General features: G+C 37.8%; 3 protein-coding genes and 1 long non-coding RNA gene across 9 annotated transcripts; 1 reads left to right on the top strand and 3 right to left on the bottom strand.

Annotated features, from left to right (window-relative positions):
- Positions 1–2324: 2324 nt before the first annotated feature.
- Positions 2325–9138, bottom strand: LOC131333836 (uncharacterized). The gene is made up of 10 exons (XM_058368602.1): positions 8718–9138; positions 7457–7522; positions 6380–6560; positions 4864–5060; positions 4668–4718; positions 4392–4483; positions 4167–4231; positions 3126–3217; positions 2845–2949; positions 2325–2748 (listed from the first exon to the last, which is right to left on the bottom strand). Exons 1-10 carry the CDS (start codon positions 9030–9032, stop codon positions 2611–2613), a joined length of 1302 nt encoding a protein of 433 aa, XP_058224585.1. The 5' UTR covers positions 9033–9138; the 3' UTR covers positions 2325–2610.
- Positions 9139–11936: 2798 nt separating this feature from the next.
- LOC131333835 (uncharacterized) lies at positions 11937–17310 on the bottom strand. Its single transcript, XR_009201927.1, has 5 exons — positions 17183–17310; positions 15771–16766; positions 14773–14926; positions 12884–13193; positions 11937–12681 (listed from the first exon to the last, which is right to left on the bottom strand). It is a non-coding gene; the product is annotated as an uncharacterized LOC131333835 (long non-coding RNA).
- On the top strand, positions 16880–20186 carry LOC131333833 (uncharacterized). 6 transcript variants are annotated; one of them, XM_058368596.1, is made up of 6 exons: positions 16880–18062; positions 18096–18300; positions 18550–18767; positions 18947–18990; positions 19267–19359; positions 19454–20186. In XM_058368596.1, the coding sequence occupies exons 2-6, from the start codon at positions 18249–18251 to the stop codon at positions 19557–19559; spliced, it is 513 nt and encodes a 170-aa protein (XP_058224579.1). In that variant the 5' UTR covers positions 16880–18062; positions 18096–18248; the 3' UTR covers positions 19560–20186. The 6 variants fall into 6 exon arrangements, with proteins under 6 accessions (XP_058224579.1, XP_058224581.1, XP_058224582.1 ...); XM_058368597.1 differs by having other exon boundaries at positions 16885–18300; positions 19270–19359; positions 19454–20185; XM_058368595.1 differs by lacking the exon at positions 16880–18062 and having other exon boundaries at positions 18177–18296; positions 18546–18767.
- Positions 20187–20268: 82 nt separating this feature from the next.
- LOC131333832 (large ribosomal subunit protein uL5m) lies at positions 20269–21485 on the bottom strand. The gene has a single exon (XM_058368594.1). The coding sequence runs from the start codon at positions 21366–21368 to the stop codon at positions 20589–20591; it is 780 nt and encodes a 259-aa protein (XP_058224577.1). The 5' UTR covers positions 21369–21485; the 3' UTR covers positions 20269–20588.
- Between the last annotated feature and the right edge of the window lie 5704 nt (positions 21486–27189).

Raw genomic sequence — 27189 nt, 5'->3', positions numbered from 1 at the left:
GTGAGTTCTTCCATCATTCTTCCATTATTTTTTTGTATATTTGCTACCCATTTCTTTTTCATTAAGATTATGATATTTACTCTTTTTTAAGAGTATGGCATTTACTCTCTTTTTTTTTTGTTACATGTGTTTTCTCTATTATTGAAAAACGTGAAAGAATTATGTGCCGCTCCTTTCGATTCTATTCTTCTTTTATGCGTTTAAAAATTGTGGAGCCCCTTCCGATACTATTCTTCTTTTGTGTGTTTAAAATTTGTGGAGCCTCTATTATAAAATTGGATGTCTAGAAAGTTTGAAATCAAAATGATAGAGATGAGAACGATGAGAGGCATGTTTATAGAAAATTGTAAGCGATTGGGGCGTTTACTTGAGGCTAGGGGCATTTTTTATTTTATTTTTGTCTTTTAATATCTACCGACATAGGAAAAGAAAGAGTGCAAAACTAATTTACACCCTATTATTATTTTTTTAATGGCAACACCCTATTCTTCTTTTCTTTAATAGTTGTCAAAACAACATTTTTTTTGCATAATTAACACATGGAGTAATTGTAAACCTTTTTTTTTTTTCAACTGTTCACGTTCCCAATCACGTAATGACTCATATCTATCTATGAAGTTCTCTTTTTGATGTCAATACACACACACACACACACACACACACACAACTTCAAGTAAGGGCGCCCTTACCGTATTAAGTTAAGGACGACCCTTTCCCGACCAATTTGTGATGATTCGAGCCGCTCAATATGTTCAGAACGTGATTTTAAGGGTACTCGCGTGAAATCAGCAAAAAAAAAAGACCGAAAAGAGCTTGATCCGAGCAGTTTTTGTTTGTATTTATCGAACGGTTCAAATAAAAACTGCTCAAATCAAGTCCTTCCCGGTCATTTTTTTTATTGATTTCTCGTGGGTACCCTTAAAATCACATTCTGAACACATTGAGAGGCTCGTATCATCGAAATTTGATCGTGAAGGGAGAAAAGGGGGCGTCCGGATTTTATTTAAAATGAGAACGCAATCATAGAAAGGGGACTAATATACACAAAATTTCAAGTAAGGGCGCCCTCTTTGAAGTGCACTCTTGTGGTTGTGATTTTCATCTCCATGTTGGCACTCAAATTTTTTACTATTTAGTAAAAGTGTCCCTCTTGCTGTTAAATGTTCAACTTTCAAACCCACGGATGATTTACTACTCGTACAACATAACAAATACAAGCCACTCATGTTGTACTCATGTTTTTTATACGGTAAAAAATAGCGTTTGAGCTAGTTATATGGTGCAAGTCATTCAAGTTTCTCGTCCAAATCTTTAGAGGTAAAGGAGCAAGTAAATTATTATTGTGGTGCTAGTCGAAAAAAGTTACTGCAATTTTAATGCTTGTATTGGTTAGTCTATACAATTCACAACGGTGTTGGAACTACAAAAAGATATTTTCAGTGGATGGTCCATATTTTGATCTAATGGTTGAATTTACAATGATTCTATTTTGATATCCCCGCAGCATTAAAGGCGAACGTTTTTGCTCTAATATTTCCTTTCCCATTCTAACCTTTCCCACTCCAAAGTCTCTCTCCTTCCTTTCCTACTCCAGATTTTTTGAAAAGAACTTGTCACAGGTTAGAAAATAGTACCATTAATTTTGTAGGTAGTGCCGTTGGCATGGGTCATCACTAGTAATGATACAATGCAAGTCATTTAGCTTCCAGGTGCAATGATGTAAGGGAGCAACTGCATTATCTTTGGCTAGGGAAAAGGTATTTTTGGAGAAAAAGAGAAATTGTAACGAGGGTAATAGTGTCTTGGGAAAATGCGTTACGTAGTATTAAAGAAAAAAAGAAATTGTACTGAAAATAATAGTTTCTTGGGAAACTGTGTTTTTGAAGAAAAACAGAAATTATAGTGAGGGTAATAATGTCTTTCAACATCTAGATTTCATGCCAGTATAATACTTTATTAAGGCTATTTCAAAACCTGTGTTTGGATCAACGAGTTGGAGAAGAATTTAGTCCTTCCACATCCTTAATCCAGATACTCCCCAAGGAAAAACCTTGAAGAAACTTGTTTCTAATTGTTGGGAGCTCAGCCATATTTACAGTCTATGGAGAGGGTGGAAAACATCGTAGATAATTGGCAAAACACATTAGCAATGCATCGACCTGTGGTGCTGATTCAAACTTTACATTCCACAAATCGAGTATGTACTATTCCATCTGATAACCCTATCGAGTACGACATATGACAGGAAGATCACAGCAGTGTGATAATGCAAGTAGATTCCTATTGGACGAGACCCATGCATTACTGGAAATGAGCAACAGAAAGGTCACATAAGAATATGGCAACTTCAATTGATATATTTTGACTTCTGGCCAAATCCCAGCATTTCCACACACACAGAGAGAGAGAGAGAGAGAGAGAGAGAGAGAGAGAGAGAGAGAGAGAGAGAGAGAGAGTACAGTCTGATGGGTGTATATGACTGAGTTTCGCAACCTGTGTTAAATTTCCCCACGTCTAAATAGATGCACAGAAAGCCATGGCCTTGGGGCTGCATTTCTGCTCTTTTTTCGACATTTACTCGGATGATATACACTTTGATGATTTCTTATATCACACTATACAACCGTTGAAACCTTTTCTTAGTGCAGTTTCATCCAAGTTCCTACCTATGAAGACCAGCTTATTAATCCTTTTCTCATCGGGTCCCCATGCCTTTCCTGGACAACCATCCAACATGGAATGCACTCCCTGAAGGAAACAAGTAAAAAGGGTTACTACTATCGATGCAGAAAGTACAGTAGTAAAGATTTGGAAACCCCTGATGAAATAAAATCTAATAAAAACCTGAAGAACGTAACGCGTATCAGAATCATTAACAGACAAAACCCCTTTCATCCTGTACAAGTCGTCCCCCTTTTCTTCAATTATTCTTTCAAGCCAATCGTCAACCTAGTTCGCGAAAAAACAGAAGAAGGTAAGTTGCAGTTGCCAACTTAATTGCAAGTTTGCAACAAAAGTATAGTATGTTGGTTATGTGGCTTGTCACTTCCACACGTTCTTGTAAATTGGTAATATGGATGAAAGAAAACTAATCACTAGATTGGAATCCTTCTAGTACTTTTTACCTCGTCAAGATCAAGGGTACCCTCCGAAACAATACTGACACTGGAGACGGAAGAATCATGTTTATGGTCGTGATGATGTCCCTTGTGGTGGTCTGTTGAGAACAAAACCAAAAAAGAGTTGCTTAGGAATATGCGAACTGGATTTCAAGACTCTGGAAACTCACCTGAAATCACACGTATCAAAGGACAACCTACTATAAATTCCTTACCAGAAGAAGTCCAACTACACGTAAACAGGCAAAACTAGATATCCACATGAGTAACAGCAAAAAGGCCCAACAAACAATCATCAAAAGAGACCCAAAGTCTGGACAAAGTTCCTCATTCTTCAACTCCCCAGACACATGCCATTGAAAAAAACAGAACGAAAGAAAGACACTAATATCTACACAAAAATAGGAATCATGAGATGTGATTACATCCTGCACAATAGCCCTATTAGTAATCTGAAGCTCAAGGTCAACATTTAAGATTTTTTGACATCGTTGCCAAAAGATAGGATTGCCATAAATAGTTTCACCAATCCACAGTACACTAGTCCAGTTATACATGCTAAAGAAATTACCCACAAAGTTATACATACTAAAGACATTCAGAAAATATAAAAATCAGTACAAACAATAATACATCTAGGAGGAGCATAGTTGTTGATCCAGAAATCTTGAACAGAGAGGGGGATTGGAAAAAATAAAACCCCAGTACCTCAACAAAGACTGGAGGGAACAAGGGACTGTAACTTAAAAAAGTAAGGTACGTACATAAAAAATACAAGGACAACATCAGGAAGACAAAGATAGAAATTTTATAAGAACATGAATTTGCCTGACCATAAAGAAACATGAGATGAAAGAGAAACCTCAGAAGTAAAATGAGAAGACATAATATCTAGAATGGATTTGTATTTGAGATTCATTACTGGTAAGTAGTAAAGAGCCTTTCCTATTCTAAGTATGGAAAAACAAGTAGACCCTTACCCTACCTGAAAGAACAAAAATCCAAATAAACCAAGAAAAGTAAAAGATAGACAGAAAGTAGACGTACCATGCCCACTCTCATGATTATGACTAGCACAATGAGAACTGTCTGGCTTAACTTCTGAATCAATTCTGTAACATCCAAGTAATGTTCAAGAGTCAAACGAAATGATTTCACATGCACCAATAATAATATAGAAATCCATCAACATATATGTGAAAAGACTTTTTCTAATTCTCCCCCTAACCCAATTTACGTTGACAATTGACAAAGAAAGATTACTTGCATCACCTTTCAAGATCATAGCCTCCGACCCCCAAAACAAAGTCCATGTCGACAACACCATATTTAGCAAGCTTTATTTGAGCTATAACATTAATATGCTGAAAAGCAAACCGAGAATCAATCCAATAATCAATAGCAAGTCACAGACTGGATGAAGGAACCACTGTAACATTAAATGCACGTGAATACAAGTAAAAGCCGATGAAAGCAACAAACTGCCTATTTATTCCAGGTTGTCATCCCTTTGTGACAATCAACAAAAGCACCAAACAGAAAACCTACCTTAATTCTCTTCACCAAACACTCCAACTCAGCCTCGGTCACCAGATCAGTCTGCCAAGATTAATTGAAACAAAAAAAACCCATCAAGATAGGAGCACACAATCGGCAGATTCGAAATAAAAGTAACGACTGGTGATTCAGGTTGAATGAAATAAAGTAAGAGCCTAGATCCTTGAATGACAAAGTCTAACTCTACCTTGTTTACAATAATACGATCTGCGTAAGCAATTTGTTCCACCGCCTCATTCACCACAAATCTTGGTTTCACCTCATTCAAATGTTGCATGGCATGCTTAGAGTCAACCAAAGTAACAACCCCATCGAGTTTAACGTGACGTGAAACCAGCTCATCCGTACAGAATGTTTCAATAACAGGACCTGGCTTTGCAAGGCCTATAGAAAGAGCATTAATGAATATACAGAACGTCAGCGCTCATAAAACATTTACATTTCCTTTTCTTAATAACAAATTTTTTTTTTTTTTTGAGAATTTAATACTAACTATTAAGGAGTGTACATTTATTAAAAATAAACACAAAATAATGAAGTCTGTTTCTTCAAAATTTCGTAAACAATAGAGCTTATTAAGTTGTTGAGTATCGATCTCAAGATCTTCCTAACTAGTGTCATGGTGAAAGCAGAATTGGGTGTTGTGTCCACATCACCAAAAAAGAAACCATCTTATAAGAGGGTTAAACATAATTTAGAGAAGTCACTTACTGTGTTCTACCCCCCAAAGCTTATTTTCCATCTTGTACCATACTCATCAAATAAAACTTCACTTATTCTTCCATACAAAAACCTAATTCTACAAGCTTTTTCAAACCTAATCCCACTGCAAAATCAATGATAGAGACCCATATCTCAAGTTGCTAGTGTTGACAACTTTTAGGGTGCAAATCAATAAGATGTGATTATGAGCTTTACATTATCAATTATCAAACTATCACAACCTTCGTCTCTAAGCTTTGCCAAGTTATTTATTATTATTATTTTTTTGTCGAGTTTCATTTCTAAATCCTTGTATACTTCTGTTAAGAGAAGCAAGGTATTGAAAAAATTACATGAAGTTTTCAACCTTTAAATTCACGTGGTAAAATGGCTTTTGTTCTAAGAGCGTGCAACATGTGTTGCTAATCATGTGAAAGTGTGTCCTTGAATAAAGTCCCAGTTTGCTTGAGCTCAACATCCAAAAGATTTGGTGGCACCCACTTGGAGTCTCTTTCTAGCATACATACATAAGCTTCCCAACCAAAATGAAACACCAAACCCAATTGGTTCTTCTAAAAAAACATCTTATGAGCTTAGAAGCTTTGAATCCAGAGAGACAAAGTCTTAGTCTTTAGATTCCTTCAAGTTTACATGCCTTTTGACAAAACTAATACCAAGTATTTAACTCATCATCTGCAACCAAATAGAAGCATAAACAATTAACAATATACAGATTACAGTGATCCTTCTATTTTAATATGACGATCACTTCACATAAACCGAGCTATGACCTCGTAAGCCATGTGATTTAGTCTAGGGTGAACACACAAAGGGCAAGACAGAGGAACATGGCATCCGAATAAAATTTAAAAAGATAAAGAGAGACACAATATAACCATCTATCTATGAGAACCCGTGGACATACAATCCCTTTTGTAGATATCCAGGAACAGATTATTTTCAGTATTTAGGAATTCACATGAGATAGTAAATCAGGATACCTGTTGTTTCTATTACAATATGATCAAATTTGTCTCGCTTCTTCTTAACCAACTCCAAAAGCATTTTAACTAGATCCCCACGAACCGTACAACAGAGACAACCATTGTTAACCATAACGATTTCCTCATTGGATGAGGAATGACTAGCAACTAATGCACCATCAATATCCACTTCACCAAACTGCAATCAATGTTACAACAACAGGTCAATAAGATTATCAGGAAACAAAATAACATACATCATTCAGTTGCTACAGGATCAACAGAATTGCTTAAATTGCCGATCAAATAAAAAACAGAATTGCATAAAAGTATATTTGCAAAGACCTGCCTTCGGAACTAAGAAACACGAGACATCATAATACTAATTTTTCTACAAACATAGAAGATTATTTGTAAGTGGGAAAGTGCTTATTATCCTAGTAATCCTCACACTACCATTTTAACATGGAGGGGACTTGTTGAGCTGGGATGGAGTGGCTAGTGGACCGCCAACCATAGATACTTCATGATTTCAGCAACAATGCGCTAAAAATCCATAGATTAAATGAACATCGATGAAAGGAAAACAGATTACTTCTTAACTGCTTTTCAAGATATCAGATTCCTATGGCTAAGGAAAATTTGCCCCCAAAGTCACAGATTGAAATTTAATTGATTGATGATTAAGTGATAAAAAGAAGTAAATGATCTTCAAAATCCACTTTTAGGCCTTTAGCCTCTCAGACACTCCCCACATGAGAGGCTACAAGACAAAAAAAAAAAAAAAGGGTAGAGTGAGATCTGGAGTGAGAACATCATTTTCATGCCCTCAATTCCATTCTTCCTTTTCTTTTTGAAAAGGTTTTACTCTTCTAAAAATGACACCGAAATAAGGTTTTGTTTTCCCTTTTCTTCTCCCTTTCTTGCAGTTACATCTTGGAGAAAATTTTCAAAGGATTGGTACATAAGAGATACGACGGAAAAAACATGTTTGAGTGCAAAGCTTTATACTTGAGATACAGACAATGAGCAAAAATACAATGACAAGAAGAGAGAGTTCATAACTACGAGTTTGAAATGAAGCAACCCCGGTACCTCATTTTCAATGACAGCAATCTGTTTTCCGTGTTGAGCTGTCAGGATATGATTCAACAGAGTAGTCTGCCACAGGAAAATCATCACGTTGAGAAAAAATACAAGACAACAGTTCTTTTCTAATTATATATTTAACTAAGATGCATCTAAAATACGTACAAAGAACGGTTCCAGATATTATCAAACTCCATACACCTGTTTGGCTCAGTAAAATGAGTTGGTTAGAGTTAGAGCATCTCCAAACTTGCTCAAATATGGACTCAAGCGTAACTTTGAGTTTAAACCCAAAAAACCCTTTTTCCAAGTAAAACTAAACCCCCACCATAATCTTCACTCCTTCACTGAAACCATTATATATTTTTTTACACATTGCTCATTTCTCAAGGCTACAACGACATTTGAATTACCGCTCTCCATAAATGGAGCTTGTACTTGAACTCAGAGGCGGAGCTATATAGGGGCCCGAGGGGGTCTCGACAGCTCGGCCACCCCAATTTTAACAATTTAAAATCTTTACTAGTATCATATGTGATAAATCACTAATTATATATTTACTACAGAAATCTCTAAAATATAGATAATTACTTTGCCATGTTATTTTTTCCTACATATCTCAAAGACGAAAATAAACACACTTGGGCGTTGCAATTGTCGACCAGAATATTATAACTTAATGTACTACAAATACACAATATACTAGGTACATTTTTAAATGAAAAAAGTTCTCTTAAGTTGACCCCCCTTGAGCCAAAATTCTGGCTCCGCCTCCACCACTACTCAAACTTAAACTTGAATGAACTTAAACATGAATTGCCGTCCAAGTGAAGAGTGTTTGTGTCAATCAAGCTTCCACATAATTTTCCCTAAAAATTCGAGTAAAAGGCTGGGAATGGCCTTATCAACAAATAAATAAATAATGTCTAAAAGATACCATTTACGATTGACATCCCAATTTTCTCTCGAACCACGCAGAAAGTTGGACTCTTGAAATTCCTAGAATCCAAAATGGATAATAAAATTTACATCGGGTAAACTTTTGGGATACGTATCTGGGAGTACAGGGTGAGTATTGGTATCCCATACAGATACAATACGTACACGACTACCATCTACACATCCATGCTTCATAGCAAATAACTAATGTTTAAAAGATACCATTTGTGGTGGATTTAACAATTTTCTCACAAACCACGCAAAAAGTTGGACTCTTGAAATTCCTAGAATCTAAAATGGATAGTAAAAGGGAGAAGAGAAACGCAACCTTTCCGGAGCCGAGAAAGCCCGTGATCACCGTGGCGGGGACGCGATCGTCGAGGTTTAATGCGGGGGCAACGGATGCACCACCGGAATCTTCGGGCTCGTAGTCGGCAGCAGAGGAAAGGCCTCTGGAATGCTGGGAAGGAGGGGAAATCGTTCGGCGACGGACATCGAATTGTGGGGAAACGAGGGAGTGGAGGCTTCTGAGGAAGTGGAAAACGGTGGGAGTGTCAGTAGGGGAAAAGCTAGGGTTGAGGGATTGGCGGAGGAGGGTTTGGGATGAGGGTTTTGAGAGGAAGAGCCAGGTGAGAGCGGCCATGGAAGGAAGGAAGTGTGGCCGAGAGAGAGAGAGAGAGAGAGAGAGAGAGGGCTTAAAACCCTCGAAGGTGGGGTTTTAGATGGGACTTGGTAGAAGAAGTTCAAACGAAACGAGGATTGGATTTGATACTACTCCACTTTTGAGCGGGCGGGTCAAGGCACTTCGGAGGTACGTCGGGATGTAGTATTAATTAAGTGGAGTACATAAAATAAATAGATTGGGCCGGTTCAACTCGTATAAACATTGACACAAAAATAATCGGAGTTTCACACAAAATAATCGGAGCCGTTTAATTTGTTTAAAATATATTTTAAAGAGTTTTCATAAAAAATTAACTCGTTTCAATATAGCATCTCCAACCCATACTTTATATCTTCAATTTTATTTTATTTTGTGAAAAAAAGGCAGAAGTAGATATATTAAACTGAAAAACGATTATACGCCACATTACCAAAATACAACAAACACAAAAGAACCCAAAAGGATCTGAAAAATAAAAGAAAAGCAAGAATACAAAACAAAATTGAAAGAGAAAAAAGCCAGTAGGAACCACTGATGCGTTCAAAGACGTGACTTAGAGGAAGATGGAGGATCTATGGGTCTTCAACTTGGAGATTAACGTCTCTTTGTCCCTTCGCAATCGACGCCACAAGGCGCTCCCACTGCTGTTGCTGGAGAACTCTTAAATCCGTCACCAAGGCTTATTGGACTCAAGAGCCAAAAACACTGAGCTCATTTCCGAGATTGGACCCTCAAGTTCAAGAATAATGGCGAGAGAAGAACTTTCCTTCCAAAAGAGAGAGTCTTGACCTGCTCACAACCATGGAGGTGGGAGAGGAGAGAGACTACCTTTGTCACATAAAATTCAAAAAGTGATGTTTAAGTTATACATTTCGAATTAATAGAATGAATTCCCAACTTTTCTTGTTATAGTTTCGAATACCTGCAATACTTTCTTTAAAGTAATTTTTTAACATTTTAACGTTTTATTTGTGAATTTTATAATGGGTCCCAATTTTTTTTAAAAATTGCATCGGGTCCTAAAAGACATTGAGTCAGGAATTTTATCACGAAGGGGCGACAATACATGCGAGAAAAAAATATAAATAATAATCATGTAAATACATTAAAACTCAAAATTGTTAGATTTCTTGGAGGGTTCTAACCTAAAATCAATTGGCAATAGGTGGAGTAGCTTCTAGAATTTATAAACCAAGCTTGGGTGACTTAGATGAGCGATGTGGAATAAGTCTAACACTCCCGCTCACGTGTAGCCCGGATGCACGTGAAGGTAACAGACCAGGAGCTGACCGACAGACTCGGGCAACAGAGATGATAGAGACTTTTCCACGAGAGGTGAGGCCATCCAAGACCTAACTCTGATACCATGTTAGATTTCTTAGGGGGTTCTAACATAAAACCAATTGGCAATATGTAGAGTAGCCTCTAGAATTTATTAACCAAGCTTGATGGTTTAAATGAGCGATGTGAGATAAGTCTAACAAAAATAACGTAAATACATAAATCAGTTTTAACTAATGTGATCGATCTTGATGTATGTGTCTTGTTTTTCTTTATTGTTCATCTTCTTCTTTTTTCATTTATCACAACTGGACGAATTCGGTATATGGGCTTTCATGTTACTTGATTTAACCAGTCAAAAAATAAAGAATTACTAGTAAAAGTCTAGAACAATAATTGGGGAAAGACATACCTACAACTTAAATTTCACCAAAATTACTTAAAATTTCCAAAATCTCTTCTCTTCCGTCGCTATTTTTTCGAAATTGCCTTTGAAATCTTAACAATTGAGGATGTTTGTGCCAAGAGAGGGAGAAGGGATTTGGTATGCCATTGAAATTTTAGGGCAAAAAAATATAAAACTGTAAAATATTAAACCCATCTTACGAAAGGTGGGTTTCACTTTTTTAAGTTTTTGATTCATGAATGGATAATAATGAAATTTGCTTTGGGGGGAAGTTTATTACTTGAATATTCACAATATTAACCTTATAGTTCTATTTTCTGTTACAATATATTTTAACCCTCAACTTTAGTAATTAATGTTGGTATCATCGTATTTCAAAGGTTACTATTATATTTTTTTTTCAAAATTCTATACAAAGGTGAGCCTATATAATTTCATAAAATTTTTTATTTACATATAATAGTAGTATTTTTTTTTTCTTGCAGGGCGCGATCGCCCTTATTGGCCCCTTCTTAACTCCATCCCTGCCCTTTAAGTTGGGTCTAAATGGACGTTGGGGTTGATTAACAAACCAAGCACTCTATTTATTTTGGATCGTTGAAAGATATTTCGTTACGCAAAATGTTAACAATCTCACACATATATGCAAACATTTTGCAAATACACTCGCATTTAAGTGTGTACACAAAGTGTGTATATGTTGGTGCGTGGCGATTGAAGTAACACAAGTAAATCAATAATTTTTCTTAATCTTGTTTGTCTTTCAAATTAAATTGAACAAGTTCCTAGTACTCCCTCCTTCCCTTATTTAGAATTTAGTATTCCATTTTAGGTTGTCCCTTAATAAGTGTCTATTTTATAAAGTTATTGGATAAAAGTTAATACATTATCTATTTTATCCTTAAAAGTAGATTTTATTTTGAAAAGTTAGTGAGTAAAAATGTAATGATGATGGGTAAGTAAGAGAAGTAGAGAAAAAAATTAATGTGAAAGGTATAATGATGATGTTTTTTTAATAAGTTGGAGTTACAAAACAGGATACTTAAAAAGGAACGGAAGGAGTACTAGATTTTTTTTTGCGTTCAAACTATTCAAGAACGTCTCATGATCCACTCAATTAAAATTCTTTTTTGAGATCGACTATCTTACAAACAATTACTAAGTTTAAACGTATTTTCAAATAAAACTTCAGACGATTGATCAGAAAATACTCCGTATATTACTTTTTTTTTTTGAGGAATTAATTAACTTCGTTCGTTAATAGTATATTAGTGCAGTACAGATTTGGCATCCAGTGAGCAGCACTCATAAATAGTTACATGATCAAGATCATTAATATCCAACAAAACAGGCACTACCAATACATCAGCACTATCCGAGGAAATCAAGCCCCAAACAACAGAGAAAATTTTCAATGCCTAGCGGGTATATCACACGTGGTGTCCGCTTAGCACTCCTGAGCCGTCCGATGCATTTTCGGACGGCTCAGATTGAAACATTATCTCTCCTCTCACCCCTCCTCTTTCTCTCTTCCTTTCTCTTTCCAAATCCAAGCCATCCAAAATCGCATTAGACGGCTTGGATGTGCCGAGTGATACTGTGCCGAGCGAGTATCACGTGACACCCATTGAAAAATTTCTCACAAACAACCACTAAGCAGTCAGAGAGCACTTCAACACGAAGATATCATCTGTTCGCCTAATACAGAGCTCTGAAAATAGCAACCTCCTCCGCCCGTAGCTGCCGAACTTTGCACCATTCTTCTCCTGCACAAACCCATTAGTATCCGTATCAGACCAAGCAATAGCTCCCTCCCAAGACCCAGCACGCCAGGCCCCCTCCACTACGGTACGAACTCCGTGGCCATCAATTAGCGACGTCTTTGTAAGAGATTAGCCTGACTTCGAGAGCCACGCCCACTGGAAATGAATTCGGATTGGGCTGAATTTGTGCAAGATGCAGCTATTTTTCAGTCAGTATAGCCTATTTCGGAATATTTTTCATGCCTTTTATCTATAAACCTGTTTCTTCGTCTTTTCAAAACTTGGAATTAATTAATTTATTTAGTAAACTAGATTCTAAAAGAATTATTTGGGATAAAATTAGAAATTTCATATATAATTGATCACATAATCGTACTTACATAGATGCTTTTTATGAAGTCGGACAGGAAGTGGTGTTTCCAGTGGCGGACAGGTGAGTGATTCGTAAGAACCTGTCCTTGGGAGGAGAGCAACAGTTGGAAACAACTGCTAATATCCCATAGGCTGAGGAGCAAAAAGGAGGAATTCGCCTGAGGAGGGACTTGCGTCTGATTAGCTAGTTGGTGAGACAATAGCTTACCAAGGCTACGATCAGTAGCTGGTACAGTGTGAGGCCTTACTTTTTATCATGTAAAGCCTTCAAAATCCCAACATGTTGATAGATCTCCTGCAAGCTCTCCTAACATTAACCTGAGAGTTATGAAACAAGGATTTATTACAATTGCACCAAATGACCCATAGGACACAGACTGACTCCAAAATAGCTAAATAATCAGGAGCCTCCGCCTACCATCCTGCTAACCACTCCGAAAACAGTACCGGAGACCCAGCATCAAAGTCCAGACCCAAAATAGAAGCAAGCCACACCCATTGGGCCGACTCAAAGGCAAAAAATAGGTGCTCAACTGACTCCCCTACAGCACCACAACTGGGAGTCTGGGACACAACTCATAACAGATACTACTCTCCGAATCAAGACATCCTTAACCGGAACAATACAGTGAATAACCTTGCAAAAAAACAAAGAAAATTTAGAAGGAAGGCTTAAACCCCAAACCTTTTTCCATAACTGAAACCTACCCTAAAGGGATGAAGGCCAATTACTCTCAACAGCCATAAAGTATGCAGGCTTAACTCACAAAAGTTGGTTAGCATTAACTTGTAAATAAATATGCAAAAAATGTGAAAGCACTTTTGAAGTTTGATTCAAAACCTATGAAGTATGTATGTTGAAATGCTAAATATTTTAGTGTTTATCCATCTTAACTAACTGCAGTCACATAAAAATGGTAAAAAAGTACTAGTAAAACTAACAGTGTTCTAAAAGTTGACCGCCTAGGCCAACTACTCTCCCCTTGGGCGCTAGGCGGCGGTCCAACACTTAGATTAGACAACCGACTAGTTGGCGCCTAGGGGCTAAGGAAGAATTTGTTCAAAATATGTGTGAATATTTTACGAATTTAGGCTTGCTTATTTCAGAAAAGTCGATAAAATACACAAATATTTCTATTGCTTGTTAACGAAATTCAATGGAATCGATGTCAAGTAAGTTGGTTTTCTTTAATATTGGTACACACACACTTATTGAGTCGAGCACTAACTTACTCAGACTATAAAAATCTAATCAAACTTCCCCTCAGGGAATGTTAAAAAGGCAAATGCAAGTCAAGCGCTTGTGACCTTAATCATTTTAGAGCAGAAGGGGAGTTAGGTTAATAAAGATTAATTTAACAAATTTTTTTAATCATAAAATTGACATGGATAAACAGATTAAACAAACCCAAATATTGCAACCAGAACAGCCATAAAATAACTCCCATTTCCCTCTGGATTTTCTGTAAATATCTCGTCCCATCTAAGTGGCTTCTAAAGATGCGGTGACCGATAACTACTTATCATCTAATTACATAAGTAACTTGTTTGCCTAGAAATGTGCTAGAATAATGGGCCTTATGGCAGTTTGGCCAGAAAAGGAAAATTTCATGTAATGAAGAGGAAAAAAAGAGGTGCATTAGTTACAGATTTTATATGAGGCTTCTTTTCCATGGTTACTGGAAGCAAATGTCCCAATCATATCATTTATTAACTGGTGCTGCTTGAATAATTGCAGTCAACGGCGTTTATAAAAAGGCTACAGACTAGGTTCATAAATCTGTTCATTTAGGAAGCAGCTCCCAAAGTAGAGGCTATGAACTTGCTCAACAATGGAGCTTGATGATGATTGGTGACGAGTTACATCAAAGAATCAAAATATTTTACGTCCGCATACCAGGAATTCCATCAGATGGCTGTAGTTGAAAGCAAACTTGGGCGGTAGAGTCATGAGTGGTTCATTCCCGCTTTCCTTTTGAATGGACATTCCTAATGCAAACCCTAACGCTTGTGCCACAGGAACAGCCACAGCATTTCCAATTTGCAGATACCTATGACAGTACAAATTTCAGTATCAATATGTGCGCAAAACCAAAATAAGCCGACAATGTAAATGCAAAGAGGTACTCGTGGAGTTATGACATGATTTTTCATAACTCAATAACCAGCCCAATAGAAACATTTAGACATCTTTATGGAGTCAAAAGTTTGTGCTATAGTGCTTGCGAATGACTTTATCTTCAGGAAACCGAGGAGCTTTGGCATCCATTGTTCTTATTGTGATTACTGTTGATGTTCCTAATCCTCTTTTCTGTTCTTATTATTATCAAAAGATAGCAAGAAAACTAACCTCAAATCTTCAAATTGATTCCCATGTATCTTCACTACAACTATACCCATTCCAGCGAACCTATAAAATATGTATAATTGAAAGTACTTCACATCGTTAACATCAGTTGTAAAGTTACAATTTCAGCACTGCCTAAGCTATTCTTGCTCAAGCAGGTAAACTTGTTATCCTTTCAATTATAGCTACCAAAGTTGATACTTCAAATTTTTAATTCACATAGTAAATTCTTCAAAGTAGTTGTAGATTTTATTTATCAACAAACCCAATCTTTTGGGCATTACAATGTATTTGTCTCCGTCGGTACCAATAAATTAAATAAACTATGGGTTTGCCATAAAACAGTTGAATAAATTGTCTTGCAACCAGAGCAACAGCATTTGATGGACACATGCTTAGCCTCGAGATACTAACACAAACAAGACATTTTGAACATGAAAAGGTATTGCATCAATCTCTTCTAAGATGTGTGTGTGTGTGTGTGTGAGAGAGAGAGAGAGAGAGAGAGAGAGAGAGAGAGCATACAGATTATTCACTCCAGGAGGTACCTTAAATTTTAGCCCATGCTTCCCTGTTTCAGTAGGATCTCCAAAAAACACACATCAACTAGGCTCTGAACTTCATATTCTCCGGCAGGAATCTTAATATTAGATAGAGAATTTAAACTGCTTTTGAGTTCTCTGGTATCTTCTGCTCTAGATTTAAGGGTTCCATCTAGATTATTCAAAACATACCGTTGGCATAGCTTTTCCCATCTCTTCAGAAGTTCAAGAAAATCCTCCGCTGTGTAATGGGAACGATGTAATGCTCCAGCCTACATGCCATAAAATGTTGTATAGTTGGGGGTAAGTTTCTATAGATTACATTTTTTTGCATGTACTTGTTTATAATGTAGAAGTATAATGAATAGACTATATTTTTCAGATTATGATATATATATATATATATATATATATATATATATATATCACATTTGTAGAAGCCATTTGACCAATTCCTTCATGTATTTGTCCTAATAAAGCTACTTATGATTTTCTACTAGCACGCTTTTGCACAAGGTTTCAGCAACATTCGCCATTTCTCTCCAATTTAGAAATGTGTAGCAGAACCTAGATAAATCCACATATACAATCTGAATACATGATCTCAAGATTGGGAGTGTCGTGAAAAATCAAAATCAAGCAAAATATGATGTGGTTCAGAGATACTCTTTGATTGGGAGCAAACCTTTACGTATGCACAATCTCCAAGATTGAAAATGCAGTTGCCGATAAAAAAAAAAATTTTTGAAAAGGCAGTTGACAACTTTAGCTCGAGTATAATGGCATTCTACATTCAAAATTATTTCATTCTCCTCATCAGCACTGCAAAAATAACATGAAGAATATCAAGAGCAAAGAAGAAACTAAAAAGGAAAACAAATTGAGGCAAACTTTTAAAAGCGACCCAGTAGACAAGTTTGAAGATTGTCACTCACTTTAATTTCCAGCTTTGGCGATTGGATCTTCAACTCTGCAGACTCCAATACAGTTTATACTCAGAACCTATGATGCACCGACACGGACACCGAAACCGACACCGGAACACGGGAATTTTAAAAAAATGGGGACACGAACACTGCGGGGGACACGCCACGTGTGTGTGTATATATATAAATAAATAAATAAATAATTATTGTTTAGCACCCAGAAATTTTAAAAAATTATAATTTGGCCCCAAATTTTTTTAAAAATTTACAGTTTGACCCCCAATTTTTTCAAAAATTACAGTTTGGCCCCCAAAATTTTAAAAAAATTACAGTTTAGCCCCTGCCGTGTCCCCGCCGTGTCCCCATGAAAAATTCAAATTAAATTATGGGACACGCCACGTGGCGTGTCCCATACGTATCCCCGCGGTGTCTCTGTGTCCGACACTGCAATACCTCGACCTCTAGAGGTGTCGGTGCTTCATAGCTCAGAACTGGAATATGCTTGACTATAGGGGCATGGTTCCAACTCGTCTCCCTTTCCGACACTCAAAAAGTCACTTATAATTAAAAAACCATGTTTAGAGCATGACTATCCCCACTCCATCCACACAATTCTCCAGTCCAGTTATATCTACACTTTGTAAAACTCATTCACGTCTTCCCAAACTCAACTTTAAATCTAATCTGTTAATAGCATAGCCTAAAATTCAGCAGGAAGGGAAAAATTCCGTTGCCGGGAACATAGCCTTATATTCAGTTAGTATGTCTTAACTTAAAGGTGCTTTTGATACCTTTCTAGCGTACCAATTTTATATTAGCTTAAATAACATGTTGAGGCATATGCACTATGTATGAATGGAGATCCATCTCCATCTGTGGAGGGTCTCCAATAAGGGGAATCAACATTTGGTTTTCATTTAGACCATCGTTGGAGCCTTGGAGTGGATTAGTTCTCCATTTTCAAGTTTTGCAGATGCGCGGTAGAGGGAGATGCTCTAAAATGGAATTAACTATTTTGCAGAAAAAACTATCAGCGAAACTAATTGCCTTTTCCTCCCAAAATTTCCAAATGTTGGTAGATGACCTTATTATCGTACGATTAGTCTAAACTGGCTGGTACTAGTAACTTTTCTTTTTTGAGAACTTACGACATGTAAACACATACTATATACACAAATTTTCTTTTACGAAATAAATTCGAGTCCCTCACATGACATCTTGGCTTTGTACCTGACTCCTAACATGGAATCGAGACATGACTGCAAAAGACTGAAAGAGGACAGTACAAGTGATGGAATATGGTAGAGAAGACTTGGGAACTTCACATATTGAACCTGCGGTTGAATCTAATGTCAATGATGACAGTGGTTCTGTGCAAAGTGGTTGTGAACATGTCAAACCTGAGGAAGTACATCAAAATTAAACTGATAGGTTCCCTGTTATTGACGCTGAACCAGGAAGAGAAGTAAGAGAAGAGTTTCATGATGAAGCGGTGAATGTAGATTTGTCATTGTCACGTAAAGCTACAAATCTGTCGACTGATAATCACACCGCCACGATGCATGATGGTGCTAGTTTGGAACACCAACGACAGTCTTCCCTCGAGGTTGGTGTTTTTAGCATGCATGTGCACATTTTTCTCTGTACTTAATTGATAGTGAAAGCAGCCGTGCCGATGCATAAATTTCCAAGAATAGAATTCGGTATACCAGAAATTGAACAAAATGCTTCTATGGTTTTGCTTGTTTGTATTAAAAAAAGTTGTGTTATCCACTGTTTGTTTTTCCTGAAGCATAATAGATCTTACCCCTTGCCTTTTTCTTATGGCTTACGCTGCTTAATGTCCCGGCTGTAGGTAGGGTCACAATTGGGAAGCAAAACTGTGAAGGCCAAATCAAAGTCTCTTGGCAATGTTACTCGGGTTCAGAGAAATGTTTCAAGTGAACTTCATAAAGTTGATGCAAAGAAAGCTAAGAGAATAGAAAGAGAGAGTTCTCGGACTACAAAATCAGAAAAGCAATCGCCACAAACGGCTGCCCCGGCCATATGTTCAGTGCACAGGACTTCAAAACCAGAGGCAAGTATTGCTTAATATGTTAAAAAATGTACCTTTGGAAATAGTGAAATAGCGGTTAGAGTCGGATGACATTGGCTGAAAGCCTGAAAGCCAGTTGATGGTCTTGAGGTATTTCTATCCGTTGTTATTCTATTTATGAATTTTCTCTGGACGTGGTTACTAGCTGCCATTTTTCACAGGTTTCCAAAAGTTCAAAGCTAGAAGTGGTTCATGCTAACAAAAGGTAGTTATTGCTTTCCAAATTCACGACTCCTTGCTTGACCCCCTCTCAATGAAGATTTCATCGGTGGAATTCTCAGTATTGTGTGGATCTTGGATTCACAGAGGGATTTGTGGAGGGATACAAAAGCAACAGGAAACAAGAGCGCAAATTAGATTCACAAATCCCTTGCCTCTGTCTTGTGCCTCCACAAATTGTTACCAAAACCAAAGATCCAGACACAGCCTAATGCATTTTTTTATCTCCTGGGTATGGAATTGAAAAATGCTTCTCTACTAGCAGTGGAAAGGAAATGAATAGCAAAAAGATTGTTGAGCCTAAGCCTTCTGTGTCCGACAAGGTTGTTCCTAAAGCATGGCAAACAACAAACAGGTTCTTGAGCAACGTCATATCAAATGCTTTAATAAGTAGTAGATGATTTGGCTGACAGCATTTGGAGGTCTAATGTGCAGTTACTTTTATGCAGGCCAAAGCAGACTGAGAATTCAGCTAAACCAGGCATGGAACAGAGCTCTGCATTGTACAATCTGGAAAGATATCAACTAGCGGAAAGAGGCAAGGAAGCACGTTAATATTATTTCATTTATTGGGAAAAAAAAAACAGAAGACATATCTATGTAGCTTCTTTTTACACTCTTCTTTCTCAGTATCACCATTTCTTGTTGAGTTAAGAGAAAAAATGCATGCAAGTAGGCTGAGAAATCAAATCCAATGCAAAGAAATTAGTTTGGAACCACGTTTCATGAGTGTGACTAGATATCATTCATTGAAATTCCTCTGAATAAACTCATTCTGAAGGGATTACAAATTACTTAGATGCCTCAGCTAGGAAATTTTTCTTTAAATTAGTTTAAGACTAGCTTCTATACCAGGAGATGCAACTGAACTGTTTTGAGTTGTTATCCCTATTAGAACAAATTACAGCAATACGAACAGTTTCCTGATAGATAAGATTACCTGTTTTCTGTAATAACAATATGAAGATGCTTTGGTGAACAAATCTGTATCAGCAGGAAAAGGAAGCTGAGATTAAAGAACTACGGAAAAGCCTAAATTTCAAAGCAAACGCCCATGCCTTCTTTCTATCATGCAGCTGTACAGCGTGATTCACATAAACAGAAGGTACAGAAACAAGCCTGTAATGCATACTTTTTGAAGGCTCAATTATCAAAACTGGAATACAGGGTGTAGGAATTGCTCACCACTCAAAGGAATTACCCTAAGAGATACAGAAACGAAGAATAAGAAGTAAATATACTTCTCACTAGCCAAAGGCTATACTTTACTCAAACACACTCTAATGATTTCATTCATACCAACGGATATAAATGGAACATCCCTCCAACATAGGAAAAATAAACTTAGATTTTCAGAGCTAGAATTGAATGAAAACAAAGACTTACTTCAAAAAACTAGATAGACTCTTTGAACGAACGACTCAATGACTCTTCGAACGACCGAAAGACACCAAAAACTGTGGATGGATACTTTAGACTAGGAAATAAGACAAGATTAAAAAAAAACTTCCTCGTTTCTAATAGCGCCATTATACTTCTGCGTCATTATGTTTGTGATCTCGTATATTTAGCTTCTCCGACATCTTACTGAGTTTCCCCCTCATCTTTTTGCAAAAAGCCGCTCCACAGTAGTGAAGTCTCATCTTGTGTGTTGGCCGAAGTGACAATAGTCACATTGAACCCTCCAATACGTTCGAAAATCTCGAAATGGTCTTCCAGTTCCGGGGAGAATTCGCAAAACTCTGTTTCCATCGAGAATTGAATGGAGTTTTCCCGTATTTCGACAGGAGAATCTAACAGAGACATTACTGTGGATATTCTTACCAAAAAATGAGACATCCCATGCCCTCGGAGAGTGCTTTGTCGTGCTAGGTCACTGACATAACCTTTTTTCCCCCCCGAGAATGGATTGGATCGAAACGACTTTCCTGACTTTCCTGTCGGAGCCCTTTGTACCTGTATCAATTTCTGACCGCACGAGATCTCCGTAGCCAATTTTCCATTTTTCAATATTAAAGCAGAAGGTGCTGCCTTTGGTAAAACTCTTACTTTACGCAATCCAGGAACCTCCATAACGTTGGCGTAATTCAGTTTGAGCAATAGATCCTGACGTAATACATCTTCGTAATGAAAATGGAGTGGAACATGTCCACTAGCAGAGGAAATGCCTCTGGAATGGTGGGTTGGAGGGGAAATGGTTGTTCGGCGAGGGACATTGAATTGTGGGGAAACGAGGGAGTGGAGGCTTCTGAGGAAGTGGGAAACGGTGGGAGAGTCAGCGGGGGAAAACCAGCTAGGGTTGAGGGATCGGCGTAGGTTTTGGGATGAGGGTTTTGAGAGGAAGAGCCGGGTGAGCGCGGCCATGGAAGAAGTGGGGCCGAGAGAGAGAGGGGGGGCCTTTTCTTTTTGTGGGAACACGTTAGAAACGAAGAGAGAGAGAGAGAGATGGCTTAAACCCTAGTTTCCAGTAGCCATTTGCGGGAAAAACGTACGCATTTTTTTTTAAGCATGTCGTTCATGTAACAAGTTCCACTAAACACTTTCACAACAACAAGTGTGGTTTTGAAAATTAATTTTAGCACTTCAAAAATTGATGGAGGGGTTTCAAAACGATCGTTTTGTATATTAATATAGTTCAATTTTGGAGTCCCTCCATCAATATTTGAAGTGCTAAAATCACAATCCTTTGTTTTTATTTGAATATTTTTTGTGTTTGTTCTTTTTACATCAAAATTTTTTGACTTTTTGATCGAATTGGAAACGTAAAAAAAATTTACTTTCATCCAAATATTTGAACAATGTCCACTTTTAAGTAAAAAAGTCAAATTTCTTTTTACTTAAAAGTGGTATTTGTTCAAAATATTTGGGTAAAAATATTTTTTTTTTACTTTTCCAAATCAAAAAGTCAAAAAAATTGACACAAAACGAATAAAGGCAAAAAAAAATTCAAATAAGAACAAAAAACAAAAAAGTGAAATAAGTTGTTAGTGGAACGGGAGTGAATCAAGTAACTTGACATTTCTTAACAACTTATTCATTCTCGAAAACATATTGTAGACACCCCAATCTGGACTTCCAGATTAGTTTACTTACGGTATTTGATTCTCCGATGATGAATTGGATCAAGAACACCCCGGGAATGATAAGTGTTTGAGTTTTGAGTGTTTGCAAAACCCTTGAATCTAATCCTAGCCTAAGCCACTTCAAAAGCCAAAAACCCTACTGACGCGCGCTGATTTGAAGCCTGCGCGTGTAGATCAACTTGACAAGTGTTGGTCAATGGTCAAAGCTTGACTGTTGACCAATGCGTGAGTAGGTGGTACACGCGCGCCAGGGCGCAACCATCCCGCGCCGGGGCGCACCATCACGCGACGGACTGACTCCCGCGCGCGACGGTCAAACTGCCAGGTGGTGGTCAACAGTCAAAGCTTGACCGTTGACCATCGCGCGCCAGGGTGCACCATCGCGTGCCAGACTGACTCCATCGCGCGACGGTCCAACCTGCCACTAACCTTTTTTGAGGTGAAAACTTGGCCACCAATGCAACTTCAGCCAGGCCTCGTGGACTGGCTGAACTCCTCTGTTTGCAGCCCATATCTACCTCCCTATCTCCCTATAAATACCCCAATGGGTCTTCCATTGAAAGGGTTAACAAATGTTAAAAGGGTTCAAAAAATTATTCAAAGGGTTACAACATCCCACTATCATTTTCACACCTCAACCAAGCAACAAGCTATCTTGTTCTTTGTATCAACCATTCAAATAAACACTTCAAATCCCATTTTCAACCTCAAAGCTCAAACACCATTCAAACTCAAAAACCAAAGGTATAGCTTACCTTTGTTCTATTTGCTGTTCTAATTCCTGAGAGGGGCTGATAGGGCCAAGATTGGTAATCAATACCAGTCCTGGTTCTAAAGCTGACAAGGTTTCAAAAACTGTCGAGGCAAGAACCTGCGAGCGATGGAGCCACTCACGCGCGCGATTGTCCCAATCAGCGCACGACGGTCCTTGTGGGGATTGGTGTCTTGCTGTTTTCGTGTATTTATTTACATATAGCTCACTGTTAAACATGTTAACAACCAGTTTACTGCTTTTTTTTGTTAGAATTGTTAGCTGTAGTTCAATTTGCATTTATACTGTTATGGAGTACCACTGGAACCTTTTTGAATATGTTTTAGAACCCAGAAACGTGTAAACCATACACTGGTTAAAAGGCTCAGATCATCGCGTGCCGAAGCGCACCATCGCGCGCCAGAGGTCATCCTCGCGAGCCAGAGCGCACCATCGTGCGACGGAGTGCCATAGTCGTGCGATAGTCTGCCTCTGACCAGTGAGTGGCCTTGCACGGGTAGCTTGGCTTTAGGCCATTATTTTGTCCCCACACTGTTTATGGGGTGTTTTGTTAATTTGTAGGGCTTTTTCAGCCTTTAAACTGCTTAGAACTGCTATATAAACTGCTTGGTTTGTCCTGGGTGTGCACTGGTCCTTCCAGAGCCCAGAAGGGGATAAAATTCAACCTGTTAGTGGGATATCAACTCGCGCGCGATTGTATGGGTTTGTCGCGCGATGGTTGGCTTGCATGCACGTAGATCCATGCATGCAAGTTGACTATTGTCCGTGTCAAATTCATACAAAGGCACACTGTTTTGATATCCGATCGCGGTTTTGGATTTTATCTCATTTATTTTTTAATATTTCATCCATTCATGCTATTTTAGTTCACATCTTGCAAACTGTTACAGTTTTAATCCCCATTAAACTGTTCCCCCACCCTAAATGACTAAAGAATTGATTAATCAAACAGAATCGCAAACGTTTTCACAAATGCCTAAGCAGAGACCGATCTCCGGATTGGGCGAGAGGGGTGTCTTAAAACCCTTTCCCTCTCGTAACCTGGCTACCGAACCCAGATATGGTTATGACGGACTGGTGCCTTCACCCTTTTTCAAATAAAAAGAGCAGCGAGCGTTTCAAGTTCGGTTCCTTGGGTGTCGGACCTTCAAACCCAAGTGACGAATCTGAATTAAGCGCTCGTCTGTCAAAAAAGCGCGCTCATCGATCCGCCCTATTTTTCTGGGCATGCTGCCCACACACCTAACAATTAAGGCCCTGTTCAAATGACAAGAAAGTATGGAAAATAATGGGAAAACCAACTTTTTCATAAATTTTGGCATGTTCACTTACCAAGAAAGTAGTGAGAATCATAAAAATATTTTTCTCACCAGGACTCATGTCACGCCCTCGATTTTCAATATAAAATAAATAATCTATTTTAATAAATGATCCTCGCATATTACAGATAATATCCCAAAGAGAGTTCTCAAAATGATCATTTACAAACTAAATTCCCAGGTTTAAAAATTTACAATATTGGAACTACGGCCCAAATTTCATAGTTAGTTAAAGACAGTAAATTTAGAAGTTACATAATATTTGAAATTAACAGACTTCAAATGAATTTACAATTTCATCTTTCCAAGAGATCATACAAAATACGATGAAATCTCTTCTCGGGCGGCTTTCAAAAGAGATGGGATCAAGTATGCATACCATGCACTCTGCGTCAAGGTCCTTGAGATACACCTGAAATGATAGGTTGAGCTACACTAGCCCAGTAGAGAATTCTATACTCAAGTTATATGTAAATGCGATGAAACATGCGAAGGGAATGAATGATTTTCAATAAACGAACAAGAGATACAAAGGGGCACCATATTGAACTGATGGACAACGACTATGGAATTCAATACGTCTTAGAGATATCTCTAACCATTCGTATCGCAACTAGGAGCAGCTTTATGCATAAATCAATCCAATCAACCCAATACCATTCCTCAAATCATTTTAAGATTTCTCGAATGACTGTCACCTTTACTTTCCTCATTTCTTACCATTTACCATCATGCCTCTTTTATAAAAAGAAAACATTTTCTTTTGGTTGCCAAAATAACTTTGAGAAAACTCTCGACCTTCACGGGTCAAGCTCCGTTGATTCGCTTGAATACCGGAATCCGTTGATTTGTGCCCAAATACTAAAACCGTTGATTCGCTTAGGAATACCGGAGGATTTTCATAAAAATCCTTTTTCCAAAACCAAGTTCCTTTCTTTTCAAAAACTTTGATGAAATCAATTGTTGTTTCCCTTTTTCAACAATTACAATCTCAAGCAATACATGGCCCAAACAACAACATGAACTTCAATAATCAGTCATAACTTCCTTCATCATGCGAGACATTCAACTGTATTACCACACATTGCGTTACAGTGAATTCTCTCCACCTAGGTTTCCGCATTATCACACCTTGCGTTGTGGGCCCTCTAGAGTCTCCGCATTACCACACCTTGCGTTGCAGGACCCTCAATTCAAAATTATCAACATACACATACACACACACACACGCATTACCAATCCACATACAAGAAGACAACGTTCCCAAGGTCACATTCTTTCATTCATCATCACACAAAGTTTAACAAACTCATAGACACGTCCCCTTATACATAAATAAATACCTTAAGCTCATATCATTCCTCTAAGTCTATCACGATGTCCCACGTCATGCATCGAACCCACTAATGACTTTACAACGCACCATCCATTAGGTTCTATACTAAAATTTCGTACAACGAGCACCAAAGGAAGTTTGAAAGATCAACACGGCGAATGAGGAGGATACAAATTACTCTATTACCGTTTAGACTATTTGACAGACCCTTATCAACCAACCATGCACCCTACGATATACTTTACGGCCTACGATATTGAATGACGACTCCATAGTACGTTTCTCAATTCACCATTCATCCTGTCATGTTATAGTGCTTAACAAATCTATATCGATCATTGAGACATGCCACAACATCTACTTCAATCAACTAAAAGCGTAAATAATGTACGAGTATCCTAATCATTTAATTCTACACTTTTCTAAGTTATGGCGAGAGTCCAAGGAGATCGATTGGTCAATGAATCTTTCGAGGTATGAACAATCAAGTTTGGAAGTGATTTGAAGCTATTCAAAAGGTGTTTAAGGTGTTCAGGGTTCGAATGGGCACGCGAAGAAATAAATGAACCAAATCTGCCCAGAACAGGAGGGAGGTATTGATACCCCTGATGAAGGTATTGATACCTGGCCAAAATCTTGTCCAGAGGAGGATGGGGTATCGATACCTTTTTTTAGGGTATCAATACCACAGTTTTTCTGCAGATTTTCAGCTTTTCAACAATGAAACCTCCATAAAAAAACAACGAATCAAGCATAATCAAAGCACATAATCAACCTATAAATACATAGAGAGAGTAAGAAATCCCTACCTCAAGTGGTTTGAACGAGACCCAAGCGATTGATCGAAGTCCAAGCGAGCCCTAGACCTCTAAAGCTCCGAAATCGAATGCTGCCATTGGACTTTCTTTTCATAATTTTGGGAATGCCAGATAGATTCGGACCTGGATCAGATCGATTCTTTTTTGAATCTCTATACGCGCAATTCCCGAGAGGCCAGAGGCGATTCTCCTATTCTTTTGTACATTCTTTTGTATATTTTTTTGTACATAATTTTTAAGAGAATCTCGTATTTTTTGATCTTCTTCTAGACCTTCCGAATAGTTTTTTGGTTGTGCAAACCAAAAGGAATGCTGATCTTGGGTTGTACCCAGTCTGAAACCAAGTGGATTTCTTTTTTGTCCCGTACTCCCCCACTACTATCCATATCATGATATATCATATTTGTATCCTTATTTTTCCATCTAGGTTTTTTTAACCATGGGAAAGTCTCTATATATTTATCTAAAGATATATCTTTCACTACAATACTTATATGATAAGTAGGTCTTTTTATCGGATAACTACGTCCTCTAGCTCGAGGTTTCCATTTCTTCACAGTAGTACCCTCGTTGACTTCGGCTTTACTAATTTTGATGATTTTTAAACTTTCCCTAGAAAGAGATAGACTCGAAACGACATCCGTTATGTCAATGACACCAAAGGGATATTAAATGAATGGAATTGGGATAAGGATGGAATATAATGAAATAGAGCCGCTTTGAGGTTCCCTATGAAATGAGGCATGTAAGGGAGCCACTACGAAGAAGTTCCGGGAGTTACGAAGGAAGCTTCGAGCTCATATTGGTCATGGGTTGAGAACGGGAATTGAACTCTATGAGATCTAATCTGCCGTTGT

The sequence above is a fragment of the Rhododendron vialii genome, chromosome 7a, assembly GCF_030253575.1.
Source record: "Rhododendron vialii isolate Sample 1 chromosome 7a, ASM3025357v1".
Lineage (NCBI taxonomy): Eukaryota > Viridiplantae > Streptophyta > Magnoliopsida > Ericales > Ericaceae > Rhododendron > Rhododendron vialii.
Note: the sequence above shows the minus strand (reverse complement) of the source record. Positions and strands in the feature narration are given on the sequence as shown.